Source organism: Kogia breviceps, chromosome 3 (genome assembly GCF_026419965.1).
Source record: "Kogia breviceps isolate mKogBre1 chromosome 3, mKogBre1 haplotype 1, whole genome shotgun sequence".
Classification (NCBI taxonomy): Eukaryota; Metazoa; Chordata; class Mammalia; order Artiodactyla; family Physeteridae; genus Kogia; species Kogia breviceps.
Genome location: NC_081312.1, coordinates 145,796,062 through 145,822,091, shown reverse-complemented (window position 1 = coordinate 145,822,091; position 26,030 = coordinate 145,796,062). Strand labels below are relative to the sequence as shown.

Below are 26,030 nucleotides of genomic sequence, written 5' to 3'. Positions count from 1 at the left end.
GTTAGCCTTTCCCGGCTACCTCCGCGCCTGCCAGAGACGGCCGCTCGCAAAGGCCAAACTTAGTGGGCGGAAGAGCAACGCGCGCTGCTTCAGCCACCCAGGGCTGGGGACGGTGGCGGCTGGCTGTCCCCTGCAGACCGCGAAGCAGATGCAGGATGGAGCGAGACGGCGGCGGCGGCAGCCTCTTTTTCCGTGGTCTCCAGAACCGCTCCCACGAGAAGATGAAGCTGCGAACGAGAAAGTCCACCTTGTACCTCAGCCAGCAGAAGAGCACTGGATGCGGCGGAGGTGAGTGAGTGGGTGTGGAAGACGAGCGGAGTGGCGGTGGCGGGAAATCGCCGACACTGAGCGAGGGCTCCATCTGCTGGGGGGCGGGGGGCGGTGGGCAGGGGGCAAGAAATCGCTTTGCTCTCGAGACGGGATCCTCGATTCCTGTCGCTTGGGCAGCAGTGTATCCTGCATTATTTTGTGCCGTCCTCCCCGCAGCCATGTGAAGTGAGTAGGCATGCTGTGGCCATCCCCTTTTCAGAGAGGGGGTCGCCACCCTGGCCCAGTGTTCCCGAGGTTTCTAGCTACAGAGGGGCTGATTCCTGGAGTGGGACCAGGTCTCACCCCCGCCGCACTGCTTTTTCTTCACTGCCCCTTCCGCCTTTTCTTTGGTCCTGATATGTTGACAGGAGAAAAATCATCCCAGCAAGTGGGATTTTGATCTGTCGGAGGGGGTATTTACTATAAAGATGGGCTCCTCATTCACTAAGTATTTATTGTGCGCCTTTTATGTGCCAAGTGCGGTTGTTCAAGGGCCTGTTCTGAGTACACTTTCTTCTGCCTGAGTCCACGGACTAAAGAGGAGGAAAGGAAAGAACAACAAGGTTTTCTGACAGCAGATACAGTGCAATCGGGAGGTTTGTTTCTGAAAGATGAAAGTTCAGAAGGGGCATGTATGTGGTGTTGAACGTACCAGTTGTCTGAGAAACGTGGTAGGACGGGAATAAAACACAGACCTACTAGAGCATGGACTTGAGGATATGGGGAGGGGGAAGGGTAAGCTGTGACGATGTGAGAGAGTGGCAGGGACATATACACACTACCAAATGTAAATAGATAGCTAGTGGGAAGCTGCCACATAGCACAGGGAGTTCACCTCTGTGCTTTGTGACCACCTAGAGGGATGGGATAGGGAGGGTGGGAGGGAGGGTGACGCAAGAAGGAAGAGATATGGGAACATATGTATAACTGATTCACTTTGTTGTCAAGGAGAAACTAACACACTATTGTAAAACAGTTATACTCAAATAAAGATGTGAAAATAAATAAATAAATAAATAAAATGTGTTCCTGTAGAAGGAAGGAAGGAGAGTGGCAGGAACCCGGAATGACAGCAAAGACTCACAGTGGATGAGGGGCAGGTTGCAAACTCAAGTTCTCAGGAGGCCGGACAGGCAAGGCTAAATATAAGAACTCAAAGCACCCTATATTTCAGTACCAGCCAGTGGTTCCCAGTTGAGCTCTGTGTTGCCACATCTTAAAGAATTTTGATATGCTGCAATACAGATGTTAATATAAAACCTGATTTTTAAAAGTTGTCAACTAAATTCACATTAAAAAAAATATTGTCTACAGGTAGTCCATTTATGATTAAGAGCAGGGCTTTGGAGTCAACATACAGACCCGGTTTTGAATCCTGTTTAGTTAATTTACAACCGTTTGACTTGGGAGAAGGCAGTTTAACTTCTGAGCCTCAGTTTCCTCATATATTAAATAGGACTAATGATATTTTCCCCATAGCAATGAGGACTAAATGAGATAGCCCATGTAAAGGAACGAACTCAGTGCCTAGCACATAGAAAGTATCAGTAAGGACTATTTTTAAATGTATAGAAGACAATTTTATATGCTAGTATGTACACATTATACAAAGTGTCGCTTCCTATGTTAGTAATTTGTTAGCTGGTTTCTTTCATTAGATATACATATAGGATAACCTAATTAGCCGAAGGCCTTAGTTAACCCAATCTTTTTCAAAATGTTATTAATAAGTTGCCAGAAAGATTGGTAAGGCTCTGGCCCTTGTCTAACTTTCTGCGCAGGTCTGCTTTGAGAGTAGTGTGGAAGGGCCAGAGTTCACCACTGCTTTAGCAGAGCCTGAGCAAGGGGCCAACCAGAGCAGCAGATTTTAGTTCCCCAAGTGGAATTTGCCTGACTTTTGTGCTACAATTACCTGTTTGTTCATTTTTGTTGTTGTTTTTTTGTTTTCTTTTTTCAGATCTTCTTGGTGAAAACATTTATCTGGTCTTGTTTACCATAGCATTACGAATATGTAACTGCTTTTTAGTCCAGACAAGTTTTGTTCCAGATGAATACTGGCAGTCTCTTGAAGTTGCACATCACATGGTTTTCAAATATCCTTTGTAGTTTCTTTTCTAGACTAGAAATGTGTATTCATCTTAGGAATTGTGTCAGCTCCATGACATATTTTCAATAAATTTTCCATATTTTCTCCAAATAATTTTAACTTATAGAAGTGTGCCATTATTTTACGCTAATATTTCTTCTATATCTTTCTTTGATCTTAGTATACCTGACTCAGCCTTTAGCATATATTCCCAAAGGGTTAAGTAATGTGGAGGATATAGATGAAGTAAAAAATACATTCCTGCTTTGAAGAAGTTTAGTTGGCCAATGCATTTTTACTTCAGATATCCAGTGTAAAATACTATTTTTTTAAGCTTCTTTGCCAAAAAATAAAAGTGTTTTATATATAGAACTGTAAAGAGGTTTTGTTTCAGTGCTATGTAACATTAGTCCTTAATATTACTAATTATGGTTATTTGACTTGGGAATGGACAGAAAGATTGAGGGGTTACACTTACCCCTTAATCTTTGCAAGCATATACAAGATTCTGCACCTTTTGGGGAAAGATAGTGTTCAGTTGCTGGTAAGTTTAAATAAAAGTAATCAAAATAGTCATTAACAGATTTATTCCATCCCTTTTTTAAGGTTAATGTATACTAACTAAATGATAATATTGGTATCATGAAGTTTGTTTTTAAAAGACTACTATTGCTAAACTCAGACCTCACCTGGGAAGCCCAGGGTTCAAAGACATACTGTGATGTGTAACTGTTCAATATGTGCTAAAACATAAGACTGAGCATGAAAGTGTTCTGCTGTGAGCAATCCTGTTAAGATATACAGATTCTCAGAATGACATTATATATTATTTGTACTTTAGAAGTAAATTTCCTTCATAAAAGGATCACTTAAGAGCAGTGTTGCATCTTGCTTTTTTAAACTTGTGAGCAGAAGATCATGTTATATGAGCCTATGAAGACTGGACTAAATACATGTAAACCCACTCAGGATTTAGTGTTGAAATTAAAAATTAGGAAAATTAATTTGACAAAAATATAGTGATATATACAATAACTGTGCTATGTAGTAATTAGTGAGCAGGGTTGTAATCCCTAGATCATGAATTTCTGGGGTCAGTCGCCAGGAGAGGATACAAAAGAAGAACTAATGGTGCAAAAGTTTTTCTAACCTCATTCTAAATATCTTTAAGCTATCATCAAGTTGGACTCAGAAGTTTGGGCCTTCCCCATTTTCTGTTAGGGAATTGGCCCAGAATTCCGAAGGCAGTCTAAATCCTGAAGGGTTTTTTGAAGCCTGGAAAGACACTGAGGTTCTGGAGTTTTGGTTTTTGTTTTGTTTTGCTTTTCTTAGGCTGTACCGTACCCTCCCCTTTGCCACGATATTTGACTATCCATTATTGAGAAACAGGGCCATATCAGTAAAATTGATGCTTCACTTGGGAATATCACAGGGAAGGAAAACTGAGAGCAGTAGCAGGGTTTCTCCCATTAACACAGGTAGAAGTTAGGAACTATGAATTCTCTTTCCTTCTCTCAGGGCTACCCACTAGCTTCTAGATCAAGAAGGATATTCATAAAGACTCGAAACAGGGCAAATATACATAATATCCCAGAAAGTAGGTTATATTATGAATGAAGGAGTCTTCAAGATAGAAAAACTTCCTATTCCTCCACGATCTATCCACTGCCCTCAACCTGTAGCTGACCCACCTGGCCATTTTGTGATTTAAAGGAAACCTTCTCTCGTCCCCATCCTACCCCACTCCAATACCCGTCCATCCCCCCAAAAACCTCTATCCTACCTGGAACTTAAGCAGATAGAGAACCATTATGATGCTATCAGTCAGTCATTCACACTCTCATATTGATTATTTTTAAATATAGATTATACAATTTTGAAACTAGAAGGGGTCAGAGAAGTGATGAAGAAAATAGACCAAAGTCACAGCATGTTAAAAGCTAAAACTAGATCCTAGGTCTACTTATTTACAGCCTAGTGTTCTTTCCAGATAGCTTCTCTCTAAACTGCATAAGGTATGTGAAAAGAACTAGGGATGGCTTAAAGCTCTGCTGTCCAATATGGTAACCACTAGCCACCTGTGGCTACTGAAGACTTGAAATGCAGCTAGTCCAAATTGAGAAGTGCTCTTAGTGTAAATTACATACCAGACGTCAAAGAACTAGTACAAAATAAGAATGTGAACTATTTCTGTAACTTTTATATAGATTAAATGTTGAAATGATATTTTAGATATAATGAGTTAAACAAAAGCACTAAGATTAATTTTACCTGTTAGAGATTTTTTTTTAACTTTTTAATTTGACTACTATAAAATTTAAAATTCGGTGTGTGGCTCACACTGCATTTCTACTGGACAGTGCTGGCTTAGAATATGTGAGAAGAAAGAGGGGTAAGAAGGGAGACCTGTGGGAGTACCACAGTGGGGGCTTTGAACAGTCAGGAGATGGCACGAGGGCATGTGGCTCCTAGAGCTTAAGGGAGGAGGATCTTAAAGAGCAGCAGTGTATAAAGGTAAGCTGCCAACACAGGCCTCACCTTCAGGGTTTACCCCTGGCATGTTCCTTCTCCTCTTTACCTCACCGCCCTAGTTTTTATTTTCCAGAAGCCATGTGTAACTGTTTAATTCTTGTTAGGTCCTTATAACCTGGAAAATAATGATATCTTAAAAGTTTGAGAGACTGCTACTAACTGGGAATTTACAACTCCACTTATTTTTGTGTTGAGCTAAAATGTACCTTCTCTTAAATTCAAGATTTCTACATGACAACCCTTCAAAAAAGTTTTATTTATCCAGGATAAATATCTCCAGTTCTAAACCTCATAATCAGATAATGTCCTCTAAACATCTTGTAATTTATTAATGTCCATCTTAAAATGTGGGTTTTGAAACTGAACACAATATTGAAAGCTAGGGTAACTAGCTCAGAATACAGTAAGACCATTAACTTCATAAATACTATACTTCTCTCAGTGCACAAGAATCCTTTTAGTCTTTTAGTGGCTACCTCAGCACTCAGCTCCTATTAAGTCTGTAGCAAAATTAACTTTTTACATGAAGTACTTTCATACCTGGGAGGTGAGGAGGAAGCTTATAGATTCTTATGCAGGGCAAACAGAAGGTGAGTACAGAGGTGCCTTTTACTGTATTTTACAGTGCACAGTTTAAGTGGAATTATGAAGTACAATGTACCTTTAACTCTAAGATTTAAACATTTATTTACAGATTATTGATAAAGGACATAAAGCTAAAGTGTTAGAAGCCACTCACAACTGAAAGTAAAGCAGCTGTAATTATAATGTAAAATTAGTGAAGTCTGATCCAACAAAAATACAGATTTACCTATAAATTTTTAGAAACACATCTTTTGAACAAACTAAAATTAAGTTGTGATCTACCAGCAAGTGTTACTTTGTTAATAATAACTGTGACATTTTAAAACTCAAGATGCTAATGTATAACATTAGAATCATTAACTGTAATTAAGTTATAATATATTTACTCTCTTTTTACTCTTAAATTTATTCTTTAGTGTCATCCGACTAGATACCATGTTTCTGTAATTACAGATTACTTAAAGCTTTAAAAAAAAGTAACATTATTTTATTATCTATATTTTAGGGTAGGGGAGCAATGTAACTTAGTAGCTAAGAGCTTTGGAGTCAGGCGGACTTGGGTTTGAATCTTGACTTCCACACTAACTAGCTCTGCAGCCTTGGGGAAATTACTTAACCTCTCTATGCCTCAGTTTTCTCATTTATAAAACAGTACCTGTTAGAAGCACTGAATCAGCTGATATACATAAAGTACTTAGTATGATACTTAGCATATAGTATGGTAAATGTTTCATAAAAAATTACCTACTGTTATGCTACTGAAAAGAACTACATGTGCTTCTAAAATAGAACCTTCACACAATGAAATGGTCTTCTGGCTATTTAAAATTAGTAGTGTTGTAATATATATGTATTACAGAGAGAATGAGAATGAGAAAACTGCCTTTTGGTATTTCCATGAAAATTAATGTAATTTTTAAGGTATAAATTATTTTTGCATAAGAATAGAATAATATTTTTTTTAACTAAGAATGGCTTTCGATTGATAGCTGGGTCAGCTTGTTGATTTCTTATGATTTTAAAGTATGAACCAACAGATGTTTTTAATATCTCTTTTTTTTTTTAACTAATGAAGATTTGGATTCCTAGACTTGCCCAAGCACTTCTGTCTGCTATAGCAGACTTGAGGCTTTACTCGTTAATGAAGCAACTAGAAAATCAGCAAGTGGCAAGATGGGTGGTAAGTCCTAAACACTTTAGAAACTGTATGTCAGTTACTTCATTCCTACAAGCATGAAGCACATGAACAGGTCAGTCAATAAGACTGATTCCCAAAACAGTTTCAGAAGATAATTTGTACAACTTTATAGAGGTACTTCCATAATTAAGAACAGTAAAATGCAAGTGGACATGCTATCTCTCTCCTTCTGAATGAGCCCTATGTGGCAGAAGCCACTGATACCCTCCAACACTATGAGAGGCTAAACCCTAGGACCCAGCCTTGGGAAGCACCATGACTCAGAACTGAGTCCTTGCCTCACTTTCCATAATATTCAGTAGGAATAGTTCTAAACCACTGCCTACCTCATTGATCACCTCAGCTGTTTACAACCCTTGTTCACTCTTCCTCCAGCTACATGAGACATATCTTTTCACTGATCCACTCTTTCTCTTCTGGCTAGAATGGTAGAAATAGCTGGACTTTGTAAGAGAGAGAATGTGGTATAGAAGACTGTCTTTTATCATTTGGCTCATTTCACAGTGGGAAGATAGATTCTCAGACTCCCATTCAAATGTTGAATGGATTTTCCCATTTAAACCATAAGTTAGCTTATATGAGCCAACTTAGAAATCTTACTACCTTTTTAATATTTCTGTTAGCAAATATGTTCCAAATTCCAAGTAACCAATGTACCAACACATTTCTGAAATATTAATAAATATTAACAATTTATTAACAGGACATATTTCTGCAGGTAGTGTGATTTGCATTAAAAAGACAGATTGCTTCAGCGATTGAGTCCTTGATAATTGATTCAAGGATTAAGTCAATCTTTTTAATTTGTGCTTATACACACTGTCGAAGGCTGAACCTAAAATGGCAAAGGCATAATGCCTTTGAAATCCTTCCTCCAAAGTAGCAGCACCAGGATCTTCTAGCTCAGGAAGAGCCTTCAACTTCACAAAAATTGGGAACATATTTTAAAGTCTGTATTTGAAGAGAAAGGAAGCTGGTACGACGTTTAATACCCTTGCACCAACTAATAAGTTCTTTTAAGGCATTTGTTTTGTAGACTGAATAATGCTTCTGTTTGCAAGTTCTACCAAAAAGTGGTTCATTAATTTAGTCAATTTCCAAATTAAAATTTCATGATGTTTCCTGATACTCATGATTTTTTCTCTTACGTTGTCTTAAATTCTCCACCAAGAAATAGGACAACATTCCAACCAAGGTCAATAAAAATCAGTCAAAGTACTTGTCAGTAATATAAGACAATTTGAGGAATACGTATTGTGAGACTCTAGTTATGAATTTCAATCTCTTCTGAACTCTACCATCAAAGAATCTGTGTTTTATGTCTTTTATTAGTGTGAAGTGAGATTTAAACCAAATGCAATGCCACAAAAATGTACCTGAGGGCTTCCCCGGTGGCGCAGTGGTTGAGAATCCGCCTGCCGATGCAGGGGACATGGGTTCATGCCCTAGTCCGGGAAGATCCCACATGCCGCGGAGCGGCTGGGCCCATGAGCCATGGCCGCTGAGCCTGTGTGTCCGGAGCCTGTGCTCCACAATGGGAGAGGCCACAACAGTGAGAAGCCCGACTACCGCAAAAAAAAAAAAAAAAAAAAAAAAAAAGTACCTGAAAGTATAAACTTCTTAACTTTAACAAATACAGACCTGGTATCATAGATGTGCTTGATATAACGTCTTAAAAACAATGTTTAGACATGCCCACTTTTAACATTATTTAGACTTGCTATTTTCCTTAGAATACTAAGCTTTTCCATTTCCCACTCCATATACGTTTGCTTATAATTGTTCTTAGTTTTTTTGCCAGTTATGCTCTTGGTTCACGTGGTATTGCTGTACCAGAACTCTTACAAACACCATGGAAACTGTTCTCACTATAATTGCTCTTTTCTACTATCCTTTGCAAGGTTCAAAGTTTATGAACAGGTGAGTAACAGTACTGTTATGTACAAAACTCTAAAGCATGCTTTTGAAAAATCTTAAATTATCAATATATTGCAATGTCCAGTGGACCCCCTAATGCTCATGAAGGCTATTAGAACCACAAATTCACAGTTGATCTACTTATTATAGCAGGAAAGAGATATACTCAAACCAGATAATTAAGGAGAGTTTAATAAAAGGACTGTTTACAAAGGTGTAAACAATGTTTGGAAAAGCTAATAAGGGGATACCATAGTACTCAAGGGCTAGTCACAACAGGAAGTTTCAATTACCCTTTGGCCCCAAGGAGCAAGGAGAGGAAAGTTACTGAAATCCATAGAGCTGTAACTTTGAGAGGACCCCAACAGGAGAGGGGCACAGCCAGCCTTTAACCATAGCAAGGAAAGAGCAAGATGAATAAAATACCCTGACTCTTCTGCCCTGCTGTTAACCAATACTAATGAGAAGCCAAAAAGCAAGACAGCCCATTGACCATAAAGGTCAGCCTCCCTGCACACTGAGCAGGTGAAGAGTAGAGAGCAGATCTGGATGGGCAAATAAACATATGGACCTAGTTTGGGTTTATATAAATTGGTATAAAATACCAAGCAAAGGGAACATGAGAAAAGGCACAGAGCTATAAAAGGGCTTCATTGTATTCTGGGCAGGTTGTCCAGAGGAGCTAATGTGTGGGTAGGATGTGTGGGAGAAGAGAAGAATGAGGGATGAGGTTAGAATGGAACTTTGCCTTTCTCCAGAATTTGGACTTTATAGGTAGCAGGTTACCACTGGTGGCTTTCGAGAAGCATGACATAATCTGTTTTAGAAATAATTCTCTTGTAGTAGTAGTATTTAGGATATACCAAAAGGGAGTAAGCCAGAAAATTTGGGAATCTAGTTAAGAAAATTTGGGAATCTAGTATCCATTCTCCCTTATATGTAAGGTTTTTGGGAGGATCAAATCAAATAAGATCAATTATTTCTGCATTAGACTCTCGACTGCAAGAAGAGGCATTCACTTGTTACCTATAGATGAGGATATCTAAACATAGATTTCTATCAAATGAGAATAATACAACAGGTCTCAAGAATTAAATGAGACTCTATGGACAGTATATAGTGTATAGCACATGGCCTATTACAAAGGAAGTGTTCAGTAAGTACTAATGATTGACAATGATATTAAGTAATATTTCTGGGAAATTTTAAAAAACTATGAAAAGATTCCAAACAAGTGACACAACTGTGAAAAGATTCTAGAATAGTGAGAGGACTTGATGTAAAATGATGGTAATGAGAATGGGGAGGAAACACAGTAGATGTGTGGGATGAAAAGTTTCTACTTTTTAAGGTGACTCCAAATTTTAAGACTGAGAAACTGAGTGATACTATTAAACATTAGATACTAAACAGGTTTGAGAGAAAGGTGTGGAGCTTATTTCATACAGTTTGATTTTGAATGCCAGTAAGAAATTTATGTAGAAATATTCAGAAAGGAGTAAGAAATCCAAGTCTGAAAATTTGGAGTGAGGTTAGGTAGGCCTAGATATATCTGGGCATCCCCTAGGTAGTTTCACTATGACAGAATTTGCAATTAGGCTGTCTGCAAGTCAGACCAAGCCACAAATGTTTTATTTCACCTACACAGTGTTTGTTTTTTAACTACTTGGCAAAGTTTTTAAATTGGGAGATCTTACCTAAAATCTGTATTTCTAGTTTCTCTTGAAAAAAAATGTAAGGCCTGTTAACATTTTGGGCCAGGATTCCTTCATGATGATATCAGAGCCCCCATGCAGCCAATATCACACATTTTTTATTACTTATCTGGTCTCTGTAAGCATTTGAACTTGAAATCCCTGCTCTTACATCTTCACCAACATTGAGAATTTATTTATAGTTATTAGTTAATAGGTATGTAATAGTACCATAAAGTTGTTTTATTTTGCCACTGTCTGTAGTCCTCATGATTAAATTATCAAGTGCTCGCCTTCAACCCTTTATTAAGAGAAGTCCTAATAGTAAAAACCCACATTTCTATCCATGATCATATAGGTTTTTATAAGTAAGCTTTTTTTAAAAAAAATCAGGTGTATATACACATCTTTCAGTTGGACAAAATTACCAGCTTACGTTCAAAACAAAACCACATGTGCCCAGAAGCCCATCATTGCCTAAATAAACCCAATGTTTTTTTAAAGGAGCTTTTTTTTTCCTTATAAAATGGGGACTGTCTTTTATCTCTTTAGGAGAGACTTGATCATTTTTCCACCAGGAGAGCAATTGGCAGAGTTGTATGGTTAAAAGTTGGTATACCTTTCAGTAAACAAGATAAACATTAGGACACAGAATAACTTCTTACTTGAAAATACTAGACTATTAAAGCTGGAAAAGACCTTACATATTACCTCTCCTTATGGATGAGAAAAGTTAAGAGCCAGAAGTTTAAGTAACTTCCCCAAGTTCACATAGCTATTTATACCAAAAGGAAAATGCTCTCATTTAAAAAAAAAATGTTATACCACAGCGTAAATAGATAACTTCTGAACTCATTTCCTAGTTGTCTTGACAATACCTTTTCCTTGCTTATAGTGTCAAGTACTCATCCCTGGTGGCACTTGCCTTTATAATTCGTCCCACAGCTGTTATTCTGTGGATACCTTTGCTGTTCAGACATTTTTGGCAAGAACAGAGAAAGCTTGATCTTATTCTACATCAGTTTTTACCTGTAGGGTAAGTATGGCTACAATCCATCTATTAATTTTAATAACCTATAAATTATAAATTATGAACAAGCTTTTACATCTTTTAGTCAGTTACATCTTCTAATGTCAATAAGAATTGTCAGACCAAGAAAACATAGTATTTCCAATTTTACATTTTATATTTGTATTTGTGATTCTAAAGTATTTTGCTTAAATGAGGATCTTGGCAATTTTTCTAAATTAGAACTTTCCTGTGCTTTATTTCTTAAATATTTTTCAAATACATTTTAGAGATACTTGAGTCCTTCACATTTGTATGGGGCTTTATAATATATGTGTTCACGTATTACCTAATTTTCACAATTCTTGGATCTAGGCAATGTAGGTGTTTTTACTTCATGATACAGAAAATGGAGGGCTTGGTGAAATTAAAAATGAATTAGCCAGTGTCACTGGGTTGATTGCTCTGATGGAAATGGGATTGAAACCCAGGTCCTCTTAACTACATTTTGAGCTCCTAGGATCAGAATTATCCCAGGTATCTAGTGGAATATCCAAAATAATTATTTATTGAAGGGATGAATGCATTTTGACTCTTAAAACAGTGATCTTTTAATATACTAGTATTCACTCTGTACAGGTTATTTTTGGTAGCTATTAAAAAAGGACAAAATCATCCGGTGGCTAAGTTGCCAGTGTTGTCATTTCTCAGATTTATTAGCATTGTTTTGGAAGTAATGCATTCATTCAGCAAATATTTATTTAATCCTCCTAGTATGTGCTAGGTGTCATTCCAGATGCTGGAGATAACAGCAATTTAACAAAATAAAGTCCATTCCTTCATGAAGTATACGTTCTAGTGGTGGGGAGACAGCTAGAAACATATGATTAACATGTTTCTCAAATGACAATAAGTGCTATAGGGAAAAATCATGAGAGCCTGCAGATTAAATTACAGCCCCAGTCAATATCCTGACAAGTTATGAGACCTTGAGTCAGAGACACCCAGTTAAGCTGCGCCTGGATTCTTGACCCACAGAAACTGAGATAATAAATGTTCATAGTTTTTGGTTACCACATTTTGGGATAATTTGTCATGCAGCAATAGATAATACAGAGTTTGTTACCTTTAAAAAGTTTGCTTAAATACAGCTTCTCTCAATGAAAGATCTTTCAAAACGATATTCAGTTGGTAAAACTTTTAAAGCATTTTTAAACTGGCTTTTGATGCAGGGCACTTGCAAAGCCATATGCCACTGTTGGATTTTCAGCAAGTTCAGAATGTTAATCACCCTTTTATTTTGTTTTTCAGATTTTTCACTTTGAGTTTCTCTCTGATAATTGATCGTATTTTTTTTGGTCAAGTAAGTAAAAATATGCTTTTTTCATAAAAAAAACTATTTTAATGTAATCATTTATTACACTAAAAACTCAACCTTTTAAACCCGTGAATATTTGGGAGCATAAGCAAATCATTTTTTTAATGATATGGGATATATTAGAAAAAACTACTAGCATATGCCTTTGGTTCACTTTGCTGTGCTTTCTATATAACAGAATTGCATATTCCTAACTGAAGTTCAAGAATCCATTTTCAGGCATTTTTGTCAGGTTTGAACATTTTTGTCAGGTTTGTAACAATAAAGGTTAATTTTTAAATGATTTTAATTGACCTCAATTATTCAGAATTCAAATTAACCAGAATATTGTTAAAGCATCTGATTTGGCATTTTAATCTTATGACTATTGGTAATGCCTTTGGTTGTTTTTAAGTTCCCTATTTTTAAGTCACTTATGGGTTCTGGAATCAGATGCCACTGCCTGAAGCCTAGTGCCCTCATTATTAGCTGTAAGACCTTGGACAAGTTGTGTATCTTTCTTGCCAGTTTCCTTATCTGGAAATAATTGTGATACCTGTCTCTTACTGTTGGAAGATTAAATGAAATAGTACATGTAAAATGCTTACAACACTGCATGGCACAAGTGAGACCTTAATGTTAGCTGCTGCTGTTATTACCTACTTTATGCTATAATTCAAACTGCAGTGTTTTCAAAGCTTTATCTTTATAGGTAATGTCTGATGCTATATAGTAGAACAGTAAAAATTTTAATATGGGTACCAAACACATATACTCACAAAAATTATTTTTAAGGATTCTTTATGTCCAGTTGTATGTAAAACTTAACACTGTCATAACATTTATTCATACTTTCTTGAATCTCAAGAACCTAGTATTTCACAAATTAACAAAAAACACATTAATACTTAGAACATAAAAAAATTAATAAAGAATGATTTCATTGTTATTACAAATGACAATGAAAACACAACTATACAAAATCTATGGGATGCAGCAGAAGCAGTTCTTAGATGGAAGTTCACCGTGATACAGCCCTTCCTCAAAAAACAAGAAAAGTCTCAAATAAACAACTTAACCTTACCACTTAAAAGAATTAGAAAAAGGACAAACAAAACCTAAAGTCAGCAGAAGGAAGGAAACAATAAAGATTAGAGAGAAAATAAATAAAATAGAGATTTTTTAAAAATAGAAAAAAATCAATAAAACCAAGAGCTGGTTCTTTGAAAGGGTAAACAAGATCAACAACCATCTGGCCAGGCTCACCAAGAAGAAAAGAGAGAGAACCCAAATAAATAGAATAAGAAATGAAAGGGGAGACATAACAACCGATACCACAGAAATACAAAAATCTATAAGGGAATACTATGAACAATTATATGCCAACAAAATTAGGCAACCTAGAAGAAATGGACAAATTTCTAGAAAAATTCAGCTCACCAAAATTGAATCAAGAAGAAAGAGACCTACTGTATAGCGCAGGGAACTCTACTCAGTGCTCTGTGGTGACCTAAATGGGAAGGAAATCCAAAAAAGAGGATATATGTATATGTATAGCTGATTCACTTTGCTATACAGTAGTAGAAACTAACACAACGTTGTAAAGCAACTATACTCCAATAAAATTTTTTTTAAGAAAGAAATAGATAATTTGGAAAGACCAATCACTAGAGGTGAAACAATCTGTAATTTTAAAACTTCCTACAAACAAAAGTCCAGGACCAGATGGCTTCACAGGCAAATTCTATCAAACATACAAAGAAGAGCTTATACTGATCCTTAAACTCTTCCAAAAAACTGAAGAAGGGCTTCCCTGGTGGCGCAATGGTTGAGAATCCTCCTGCCGATGCAGGGGACGCGGGTTCGTGCCCTGGTCCGGGAAGATCCCACATGCCGCGGAGCAGCTGGGCCAGTGAGCCATGGCCGCTGAGCCTGCACGTCTGGAGCCTGTGCTCCGCAAAGGGAGAGGCCACAACAGTGAGAGGCCTGAATACCGCAAAAAAAAAAAAACAACAAAACAAAACAAAACTGAAGAAGAGGGAACACTCCCAAAGATAGTCTATGAAGACATCATCACCCTGATACCAAAACCAGACAAAGGCACCACCAAAAAAGAAAATTACAGGGCAATATTTTTGATGAATATAGATGCAAAAGTTCTCAACAAAATATTAGCAAACCAAATCCAACAACACATAAAAAAGATCATACCACAACCAAGTGGAATTCATCCCAAGTTCACAAGGATGGTTCAACATATGCAAATCAATGTGATACACCACATAAACAAAAGACAGAAACCACATGATCATCCCAATAGATGCAGAAAAATCATTTCACAAAATTCAACATCCACTGCTGATAAAAAAAACTCTTACCAAAGTGGGTATAGAGGGAACATATCTCAACATAATAAAAGCTATTTATGACAAACCCACAGCCAATATAATACTCAATCGTGAAACGCTGAAAGCCTTCCCGCTAAAATCTGGAACAAGATAAGGATGCCCACTCTCACCTCTTCTATTCAACACAGTATTGGAAGTCCTACCCAGAGCAATCAGACAAGAAAAAGAAATAAAAGTTATCCAAATTGGAAGGGAAGAGGTAAAATTGTCATTATATGCAGATGACATGATACTGTATATGGAAAACCCTAAAAACTCCACACAAAAACTACTAGAACTGACAAACGAATTCAGCAGGTAGCAGGATACAAGATTAACATACAGAAATCAGTTGCACTTCTTTACTCTAACAATGAAATATCAGAAAGGGAATGTCAAAAAACAATATCTGGGACTTCCCTGGTGGCGCAGTGGTTAAGAATCTGCCTGCCAATGCAGGGAACATGGGTTCAAGCCCTGCTCTGGGAAGATCCCATATGCCATGGAGCAACTAAGCCCATGCATCACAACTACTGAGCCTACGCTCTAGAGCCCACAAGCCACAACTACTGAGCCCGCGTGCCTAGAGCCCGTGCTCCGCAACAAGAGAAGCCACCACAATGAGAAGCCCGTGCACCACAATGAAGAGTAGCCACTGCTTGCCGCAAACAGAGAAAGCCTGCATGCAGCAACGAAGACCCAAATCAGCCAAAATAAATAAAAAAAAAAAAACTTTCAAAATCGCACCCCCCAAAATAAAACACTTAGGAATAAACCTGACCAAGGAGGTGAAAGAATTATACACTGAGAACTATAAAACATTAATGAAGGAAACCAAAGACCATTCAAAGGAATGGAAAGATACCCTATGCTCTTGGATTGGAAGAATTAATATTGTTAAAATGGCCACACTACCCAAAGCAGTCTACAGATTTAATGTGATCCCAATCAAATTACCCATGACATTTTTCACAGAACTAGAACAAATAACTCTAAAATTTATATGGAACCATAAAAGACCCCAAATTGCCAAAGCAATCCTTAAGAAAAAGAACAAAGCACGAGGCATAACCCTCCCAGACTTCAGACAATACTACAAAGCTACAGTAATCAAAACAGTGTGGGGCTTCCCTGGTGGCACAGTGGTTGAGAGTCTGCCTGCCGATGCAGGGGACACAGGTTCATGCCCCGGTCCAGGAAGATCCCACATGCCGCGGAGCGGCTGGGCCTGTGAGCCATGGCCGCTGGGCCTGCGCGTCCAGAGCCTGTGCTCTGCAACAGGAGAGGCCATAACAGTGAGATGCCCGTGTACCACATTAAAAAAAAAAAAAAAAAAAAAAAACAAGTGTGGTATTGGTAGATATATGGATCAATGGACCAGAACAGAGAGCCCAAAGATAAAATGACACACCTACAGTCAATTAATCTTTGACAAAGGAGGCAAGAATATACAATGGGAAAAAGACAGGCTCTTCAGCAAGTGGTGCTGGGAAAGTTGGACAGCTGCATGTAAATCAATGAATTTAGAACATACCCTCACATTATGCACAAAAATAAACTCAAAATGGCTTAAAGACTTAAATATAAGACATGACACCATAAAACTCCTAGAAGAAAACATAGGCAAAGCATTCTCTGACATAAATCATACCGATGTTTTCTTAGGTCGCCCCCGCAAGGCAACAGAAATAAAAGCAAAAATAAACCAATAGGGGCTTCCCTGGTGGCACAGTGATTGAGAATCTGCCTGCTAATGCAGGGGACATGGGTTCGAGCCCTGGTCTGGGAGGATCCCACATGCTGCAGAGCAACTAGGCCCGTGAGCCACAACTACTGAGCCTGTGTGTCTGGAACCTGTGCTGCGCAACAAGAGAGGCCACGATAGTGAGAGGCCCGTGCACCGCGATGAAGAGTGGCCCCTGCTTGCCACAACTAGAGAAAGCCCTCACACAGAAACGAAGACCCAACACAGCAAAAATAAATAAATAAATCAATAAACTCCTACCCCCAACATCTAAAAAATAAAAATAAACAAATGGGACCTAATCAAACTTAAAAGCTTCTGCACAGCAAAGGAACCATAAACAAAATGAAAAGACAACCTACAGAATGGGAAAAAATATTTACAAACAATGAGATTGACAAGGGCTTAATTTCCAAAATATACAAACAGCTCATACAACTCAACAACAAAAAAACACACAACCCAATTGAAATATGGGCAGAAGACCTAAACAGACATTTCTCTAAAGAAGCCATGGCCAACAGGCACGTGAAAGGATGCTCAACATCGCTAATTATTAAAGAAATGCAAATCAAAACTTCAGTGAGGTATCACCTCACACCAGTCAGAATGGCCATCATCAGAAAGTCCACAAACAATACATGCTGGAGAGGATGTGGAGAAAAGGGAACCCTCCTACACTGTTAGTGGGAATGTAAGTTGGTATAGCCACTGTGGAAAACAGTATGGAGTTTCCTCAGAAAACTGAAAATAGAATTACCATATGATCCAGCAGTCCCACTCCTGGGCATATATCCAGACAAAACTCTAATCCAAAAAGATACAGGCACCCTTATGTTCACAGCAGTACTATTCACAATAGCCAAGACATGGAAACAACCTAAATGTCCACTGCAGATAAATGGATAAAGAAGATGTGTTATGTATATATGTGTGTGTGTGTGTGTGTACACACACACACTGGAATACTACTCAGCCATAAAAAGGAATGAAATAATGCCATTTGCAGCAACATGGATGGAACCAGAGATTATCATACTAAGTGAAGTAAGTCAGGAAGAGAAAGACAAATACCATATGATATTACTTATATGTGGAATCTAAAGTATGGCACAAATGAGCTTATCTACAAAACAGAAACAGACTCACAGACATAGAGAACAGACTTGTGGTTGCCAACAGGGAGGGAAGGATTAGGAGTTTGGGATTAGCAGATGCAAACTATCATACAAATAGATAAACAACAAGGTTCTATTCTATAGCACAGGGAACTATATTCAGTATCCTATGATAAACCATAATGGAAAAGAATATATAAAGTATAATGAGTTTGGGCTTCCCAGGTGGCGCAGTGGTTACGAATCCACCTGCTGATGCAGGGGACACGGGTTCGAGCTGTGGTCCGGGAAGATCCCACATGCCGCAGAGCAGCTAAGCCTGGGCTCCACAACTACTGAGCCAGCATGCCACAACTACTGAAGGCCGTGTGCCTAGAGCCCATGCTCCACAACAAGAGAAGGCACTGCAGTGAGAAGCCCATGCAGTGCAACATAGAGTAGCAACAAAGACCCAATGCAGCCAAAAATAATAAATAAATATATATTTTTAAAATGAGTTCATATTCAAAATTATTAATGTAAACTATGGTCTGGTGTTTAGACTTCATTCTGATTTAATTTCATGATTCAGCCAAATTCCCTAATGCCAAAGATTCATACTTGGCACTAACACATTTCTATTTCTTTTTCCTTCAATGATGCCAGTGGACTCTGGTTCAATATAATTTTTTGAAATTTAACGTGCTGCAGAATGTGGGATCATTTTATGGTTCTCATCCATGGCATTGGTACTTCAGTCAAGGATTTCCAGCTGTCCTGGGTACTCACTTACCCTTCTTTATTCATGGCTGCCTTCTAGCCCCAAAGAGGTACAGGATATTTTTGGTGACTGTGCTGTGGACACTGCTAGTTTATAGGTAAGATATTATTTATTCAAATAGTTCACTTTTAAATGTTACCAAGAAGTTAACTAAATTATTTAAAAGGTAAACTGTTTATCTTTTGGAGGTGCATTAATTCTTATGATTTGTTAGTGGGGATTATTTAGCAGATGGAAAATGTAATAATTATGCTGGTACTCAGACAGACTGAATACTTCTGATAACTTGCTTAATATGGATACATTCAATTTTTAAAGAGATTGAACAAATTGCATTTGCTTTTAAAAAACAGAAACTGACAAATTTTTAAGTATTAAAGGACCAGAGAAATATTTTGAAAATGTATGCACCTTTATTTGAAATTTGAGTAAAATAACTTACTTGGATTGGTAATAGAAATCCTTTTTTTAGAATGCAATTGTACTTTAGAATATCGCATTGACATCAAATGTTAGGATTACTTTTAACACATCATCATCACCTTATAACTAAAGAAGAATGAGACTGATTCCTAAAGCATGAAATTCTGTCTCAGAAATTACAAAAACAGATGTTAATTATATTCCTTTTAAATACATTAACTTCTCAAACCATCATTTAATATAAGAAAATAATATTTTCTTTGAATCTTTTTTTACTATAGCATGTTGAGCCACAAAGAATTCAGGTTTATCTATCCAGTTTTACCATTTTGTATGGTGTTCTGTGGTAAGTATTTTTGTATAATAGAGAAAAAAATCAATGATAAAGAAAGTTAAAAGACAGTCAATGCTTATTAAACTCTAAAATATTATTTATTTTCTACTAGGCTAAATAAGAAATGCTCCTTAATTACCAATTTAGTATATTACTGCAGCACTCCCTTTTTGCAGCCTAAATATCCTTTTAGCTGTGTCCTATAAAGTGAGATAAAAACATAAGGATCCAGTATCCATAACACCTTTTGGTGGTGGTGTTTCTGGCTGTCAGAAATCTTTCGCTAGAAAGTAATACAACATGTCTGTTTTAGAATAGCTAATTTAAGTTTATGGTTAAACTACAAAGTTCTACATTCCACAAATGAAAAATGTATACTGAAACTAGTTTTTTTTTTTTTTTTTTTTTTTTTTTGCGGTACGCGGGCCTCTCACTGTTGTGTGGCTCACGGACCCAGCCACTCCAGGGCATGTGGGATCTTCCCGGACAGGGGCACGAACCCGCGTCCCCTGCATCGGCAGGCGGACTCTCAACCACTGCGCCACCAGGGAAGCCCTGAAACTAGTTTTTAATGCTTTACACACATCTATCCCTTCAAGACTCACTCTAATGCATATTCAATTTTTAAAGTGATTCACACCTCTGACTTAATTTTTAATCTTTTCTCCATTTTTCCACTAGGTTTTTTTCAGTAAGTTTTTTACATATGGCTTCTAAAAAGTCATATTACTCGGCTCTGGAAAATATGAATTTTTTCATTGGTTGGTTTGGAAAATTTACAAATTGAAACTTTATTAACTTCAAGTTTAATTCAGAATGACTGTTGGCTTCCTTCAAATATTAATCACTAAAAAAAAAAAAAATCACTGGACTACAGAGGGAAGAAATGAGTAATCAACTGGGCCTGGAGGCTCAGAAAAACTAGGAAGTTAATGGTACCAAACTTTTTACTTAAAAAAAAAAAAAAAAAAAAAAAACCTCCAAACAACCCATTGCGTTAAGCAGCCTTCTTTGACCAAGTATCAGTTATCTCCTACAGATCTCAGATGTAGTCTCTTCAATTTAGACACAAACATACACATCTATGTATTTGAAACATCTAAAGTTCTGAAACCAAAGTTAGTGTCCTATTTATAGTCTTACTTCATATACAAATGCAGGCACAAATAAAAATATAAGCATCTAAGAGCTATTTGGCAAGTTTTAAGAATAGTGGGACCATTTAGCAGAGCAAATCTGTTCACAAATCACTATTCAGATTTAAACTTTTTTTTTTTTTTTTAACAATAGCTTGAGTTAGAGTTATAATTGTTTGCTTTTCACCCGGGTGAGCATTGCCAGACTACTGGAGGACAAATATTTCTGTGCACGTTTGGTTTGGTAAATTTAGGAACTTGGTTTCATTCCATTTTTATAATCTGGTTTTTCCAGCATTCCACTTCTCTGCTCTGTGTCTTTACAGAGTGCTTTAAAGACTGAGTTGTCTGAATTTTCATTCCCATTCCAAAAGAGTGAGTCTTTAAGTGGTAGGATCTTGGGTTGGGTTTCTGCTTAATCTGTTTTTACTACAGTGGCCAGTGCAGACTTGCTGGTCTCTGATTAGGCCACTTTGTTTTTCCATATGCTCATCTTTTTAGCAAAACTGCACATGCACTGTTTCAAAAGTCAGATAAGGATTTTTAAAGAACAGTGGTTCCCCTGCCCGCCCTCCCTCCCATTACCATACTCAGAGGCAATCACTTACACTCTTTTAGGTGGTTATTTTGTTATTTGTCTCCCTCTCTAAATAAAATGCTAATAATGCTCTTAAAGGTTACTGTTTGGGGCATTATCTACTGACTTCTCACTATGGAAAATGAAAATATAGATTTCCTTAGCAAAGTGGTTTTTTTGTTTTGTTTTGCCACATACAAGAATTACTTTTACAAATTAAAAAAGAAAAATTGTTTAGCATCTCCAAATTGTCCAACACTATAGTGAAAGAAAAAAATAATAATAAAACATAAATCTTTCTCTTCCAGAAAGAGATCCATGACACCACTCATAAACTGACCACTGAAAATCTCCCAGGAGCTTAGTGGTGTATTTTTCTAAGAGGATATTCTGTTATACTTCCTCCAGAATTACTGAGACTTGTATGTACACAATCCATTGCTAGTGCTTGGGAGATTAAAGTGATAGGTAAATGGAATAAATACAAGTCCTATTTATTTAGCAACTATGTACCAGGACAGGCACTGGACATACATTTTTTTTTCTAATACTTGAAAAAGGTACTGTTAGGGAAGATAGGGAAACTAATTCCAGAGCTAGAGTTCAAATCTGTTTCTGTTAGACTCCCTAGCCATAATCTTTCCCCTATACCTCAATTCCTTTTTCTAGAAAAAGGTCAAGACATGGATGATAATGGATAATGACAGTGAATGGTCAGAGAAATTACAAAGATGACGTATTGCTGATTTCTTGTTTGTCCATGACAGCATTACAGCTTGTACTACACTTCCATGAAAGATTACAAATATATTTGCAGTTAATATTTGCTTAGCTATAAGAAAACAAAACATTACCAGTGTTACGATTCAATGTGTCTATCTTTATACAGGATACTCCCTAAACAACCTGAAACTGTGGAAGAAACCAGCTCTAAGTTTCCTGTTTTTATCAAATATGTTCTTTGCCCTCTATACTGGTTTAGTTCATCAGCGAGGTACTCTTGATGTCATGACTAATATTCAAGAACTCTGTTACAACAATACAAATATATCTTCAGCTTCAGTACTTATGATGATGCCTTGTCACTCTACTCCTTATTACAGGTAATAAAATTTGTTCACTATATGCTATTATTATGAAAACTACTTTAAAATTCCTTTTGGATTCCTGGATTTAAATTAATTGATCAAATGATTATAAGAAATTTGAAACTGCTACTTATGTCAATGAAAATCATATACAACTTTTAAATAAACTTTAATATTATTTTTTCAAAACAACTTACATTTAAATAATCTGATCAAAAGCCTATACGATATTTTATACTATTTAAAGGTAGTATAAAATATCATATAGGCTTATTTGATGGTATTCTTAGTAAAGAAATTCACTTATCATTGATCCGTACAAATCTTTATGATACATCTTATTTTTTACATAATTTTGAAATAATCTCAAAACATTGGATTCACGTCCAGATTTACTGCTGCCCTGGTCTTAAACCAGTGTCTTTAATCTCTTTGGATATCAGCTGTCATGCCTGTAAAAATTAGGGAATTCAATTAGATGACATCCTAATGCTTGGATTAAGTGTGTCTGGGAATTAACACTGAAACTGCCTTAATTATGCAGAACGTTTAAAAAGACCTCATTGACCCTATGCTTGTGTTTCAGGAAGCTGTATTACTTCACCAATTGCCCAATAAGGGTAAAAGGACAAAGCAAACAGCTTTCCTTTAGAAAATCCTTTACCTATCTGGTTTTAAACAATCTGAAGTTAATTTTCCATGTGTACATTCAGTCAACTTAATATCAAACTTGATATCATTTTAAGGTAATTTAACACTTTTGGAATACTGTACTTAACTGAATCATTAATGCCAATCATTAATATGCAATTTGGAAATGTCTATCAAAAGCCACAGGTTAGATGGATCTAAGACCCCAAGTATCCCTTTAACTTGAGGCTCCTATACTATATAAAAAGACTAGGGCTTCCCTGGTGGCGCAGTGGTTGAGAGTCCGCCTGCCGATGCAGGGGACACGGGTTCGTGCCCTGGTCCGGGAGGATCCCACATGCTGCAGTAGCGGCTGGGCCCGTGAGCCATGGCCGCTGAGCCTGCGCGTCTGGAGCCTGGGCTTCGCGACGGGAGAGGCCACAATAGTGAGAGGCCCGCGTACCGGAAAAAAAAAAAAAAAAAGACTAGAGCTGAGAGAGGGACATTCCCTCTCCATCCATGCTCTCAGTAGTGTTAACACTGAAGAGAACAGGAATTCTAGAGGTACCAAGATGCTCTCCCATACATGATTGTAGTGACTGATATCTTAGGCTTTGTATAGTTCACCTAGTTCTTGTCTTACATTTTTTCAACTTGCACAATGTAGCACACACACACAAAAAAAGTCTGATACCTATCTTGGTATAAGGCTGGCAGCTTTTTCTCAGTTTCTGCTTTCCCCTTGAAGCAAGACCTTCATCTTCAAAATTGTAAAAGTCATGAGGTATTTGAAATTATTTATTTATTTAGGCTTTGTTGCGTCTTTGTTGCTGCGTGCAGGCTTTCTCTAGTTGTGACGAGCTGGCTTCTCATTGCGGTGGCTTCTCTTGTTGCGGAGTACAGGCTCTAGGCACATGAGCTTCAGCAGTGGCAGCACGCAGTCTCAGTAGTTGTGGCACGCGGGCTCAGCAGTTGTGGCGCATGGGCTCTAGAGCGCAGGCTCAGTAATTGTGGAGCACGGGCTTAGTTGCTCCATGGCATGGGGGATCTTCCTGGACCAGGGATCAAACCCGTGTCCCCTGCATTGGCAGGTGGATTCTTAACCACTGCACCACCAGGGAAGTCCCTATATTAATTTTCCTGTGGCAAAGCTGTAAACATGGCTTTTTGCATGGCCCAAGTAACTGGCTTAAGTTGTTATGATTCGTCAGTCCATCTTTTTTACATACACTCTAGTCTTTCTATGCCACAGTAAAACCATTACTTATTTGAATTTTGATCAGTGAACCCATGTTGCTCTCTATTACTAAATCTTACTTATATAAATATTTAAGAAAAAAAAAAGTAGGAAACACTTGTCATGTAAGGATTCAGAGCAGAAAGAGGAAAAGAATCCTTTCTGGTTCATGACCAGTTTTCTACTTTGCCAGATATTACTCTCTTATTAACAAGCAACACACCCGGTCCCAAAGGCCCCATCCATCGCTGGAACAGCATACTAATGTTATAGACTATTGAGTCCCACAAGCTGCTGACCTACTTCCCGCCCTGAAATGGAGTTTTGCTCTTTAGTTTGGACTTGAAGTTACTGTACCAGGTACACAGTGTGAGAATCATATTCTCCATTTTTGAGAAAACTGCATTAATGATGTGCCTCCTGACCTTAACTGGAACCTAGTTTAGATTCAGATTTCACATTTTGTTATGTGAGTGTATCTTAAGAGTAATTTGAAAACTTTCACGAAAAAAAAATTTTTTTTTTACTTCTTGTAACTATAATGGTAACTTTCTTTTTATAGCCATGTCCATCACCCACTTCCAATGAGATTTCTCCAATGTCCCCCAGACCTGACTGGAAAAGGTGATTATCTTGTTGAAGCAGATATATTTTATCTAAATCCCTTAAAGTGGTTGTATAGAGAGTTTCAAAATGATTCAACACTGCCTACTCACTTGATCATCTTCAGCATCTTGGAGGAGGTAAGGGAATGTGAAAAAAGGTATAACTCAGTATTTTTATTTCACCTCAGGTTTAGCAAACACTCAGGTAATAGACAACATCACTTTTTTTATGGTCCCTTTCAACCCATATTTTATAACTGGTCTTTTCCCTAGTTCAAATCAGCCCTAGTTCTATAACTACCAAGGAATATACGTTACTTACCATGAGTTAATTATTTTATTAAGAAATTGCATTGTTTTATTAAGAAAAGGGTTTCAGAAAAACAAATAGGTCATTCTTAAATTCTTGAAACAGTACTCAGCAAAATGTAGCCTTTATTTACTTAAACATTTATTTACTTGTAGGAAATAAATCCTTTCCTAATTTCAAACAAGTATGAGAGAACTGCTGTTTTCTTCCACACTCACTTTCCGGAGCGTCGAACTGGAAGTCACATATACGTCTATGAACGGAAGTTAAAAGGGAAACTCAACCAAACATGAACATGAAATTCTAACTTTGTTTAGATCTTTCTCAGAGAAACAGACATTGCTGAGCAGAAATATCCAGACGCTGCTTAAATATGCTAGTAAATACTGGGTAAAATTCATGGAACTAGCAAAAAACCACTATGAACTGCTTTACCAAATATCAGTACTGAGGAAATATATGAAAAATATCACAAAATATAAAATCATATTAATAATGCAATGCCAGATTTTAAATAAAGACCTTTAGTTTTCCTCATGGTGTAGTTTTATTGTTTCTTCCACAATATTCAGATGTGCAAGAAATTTCACAAGAGAACAAGCCAGCAAGCTCATAAGGCAGCAAATTCTTCACAAGTCAACAGGCTCTTGAACCCACAAAAAGACAAGAAGTGTAAGATTATAAAATGTTAGAGATGAAATTCCATCACAATGTACTTTTTTCAAGCTCTACTGGAAATTTAACACAAATATCAGTGTTAATTACACTTTGTCATGTATGATTTGAGCTTGCTTAATTTAAGCTCATACACTGAAAGGAAGTCTCATTTCATGCACAAAATCTGTTGCATGCCTGGCTTCCTTAATAAATCTATAGTTGAACATTTCCAGTGCCAAAAAAATTCAGCAAAGCTAAACTACAGGAAAATGCAAGTTAGTAAGCTTTTGCTTGATGCTTCTGAGTAATAATATAAAATCATCAAACTGATACTTAG

The 26,030-nt window shown here is 37.1% G+C and overlaps 2 protein-coding genes across 4 annotated transcripts in view; one reads left to right on the top strand and one right to left on the bottom strand.

The window, feature by feature from the left end:
- The first annotated feature begins 17 nt into the window (after positions 1-17).
- On the top strand, positions 18-25,573 carry PIGB (phosphatidylinositol glycan anchor biosynthesis class B). Of its 2 annotated transcripts, none has more exons than XM_067029822.1 (12): positions 18-288; positions 2,267-2,402; positions 2,822-2,939; positions 6,588-6,692; positions 8,500-8,630; positions 11,217-11,357; positions 12,642-12,693; positions 18,582-18,793; positions 19,401-19,465; positions 22,056-22,269; positions 24,684-24,864; positions 25,192-25,573. In XM_067029822.1, the coding sequence occupies exons 1-12, from the start codon at positions 156-158 to the stop codon at positions 25,327-25,329; spliced, it is 1,626 nt and encodes a 541-aa protein (XP_066885923.1). In that variant the 5' UTR covers positions 18-155; the 3' UTR covers positions 25,330-25,573. The 2 variants fall into 2 exon arrangements, with proteins under 2 accessions (XP_066885923.1, XP_066885922.1); XM_067029821.1 differs by having other exon boundaries at positions 68-288; positions 24,684-24,745; positions 25,192-25,316.
- CCPG1 (cell cycle progression 1) overlaps positions 25,145-26,030 on the bottom strand; it is a 39,457-nt gene continuing 38,571 nt past the window's right edge. Inside the window, exon 11 of one of the 2 annotated variants that reach the window (XM_059056233.2) lies at positions 25,145-25,682. In XM_059056233.2, coding sequence (XP_058912216.1) covers positions 25,666-25,682 — 17 coding nt within the window. In that variant the 3' untranslated portion in view covers positions 25,145-25,665. The remainder of the gene's footprint in view (positions 25,683-26,030) is intronic. The other variant, XM_067029816.1, reaches the window with a different exon arrangement.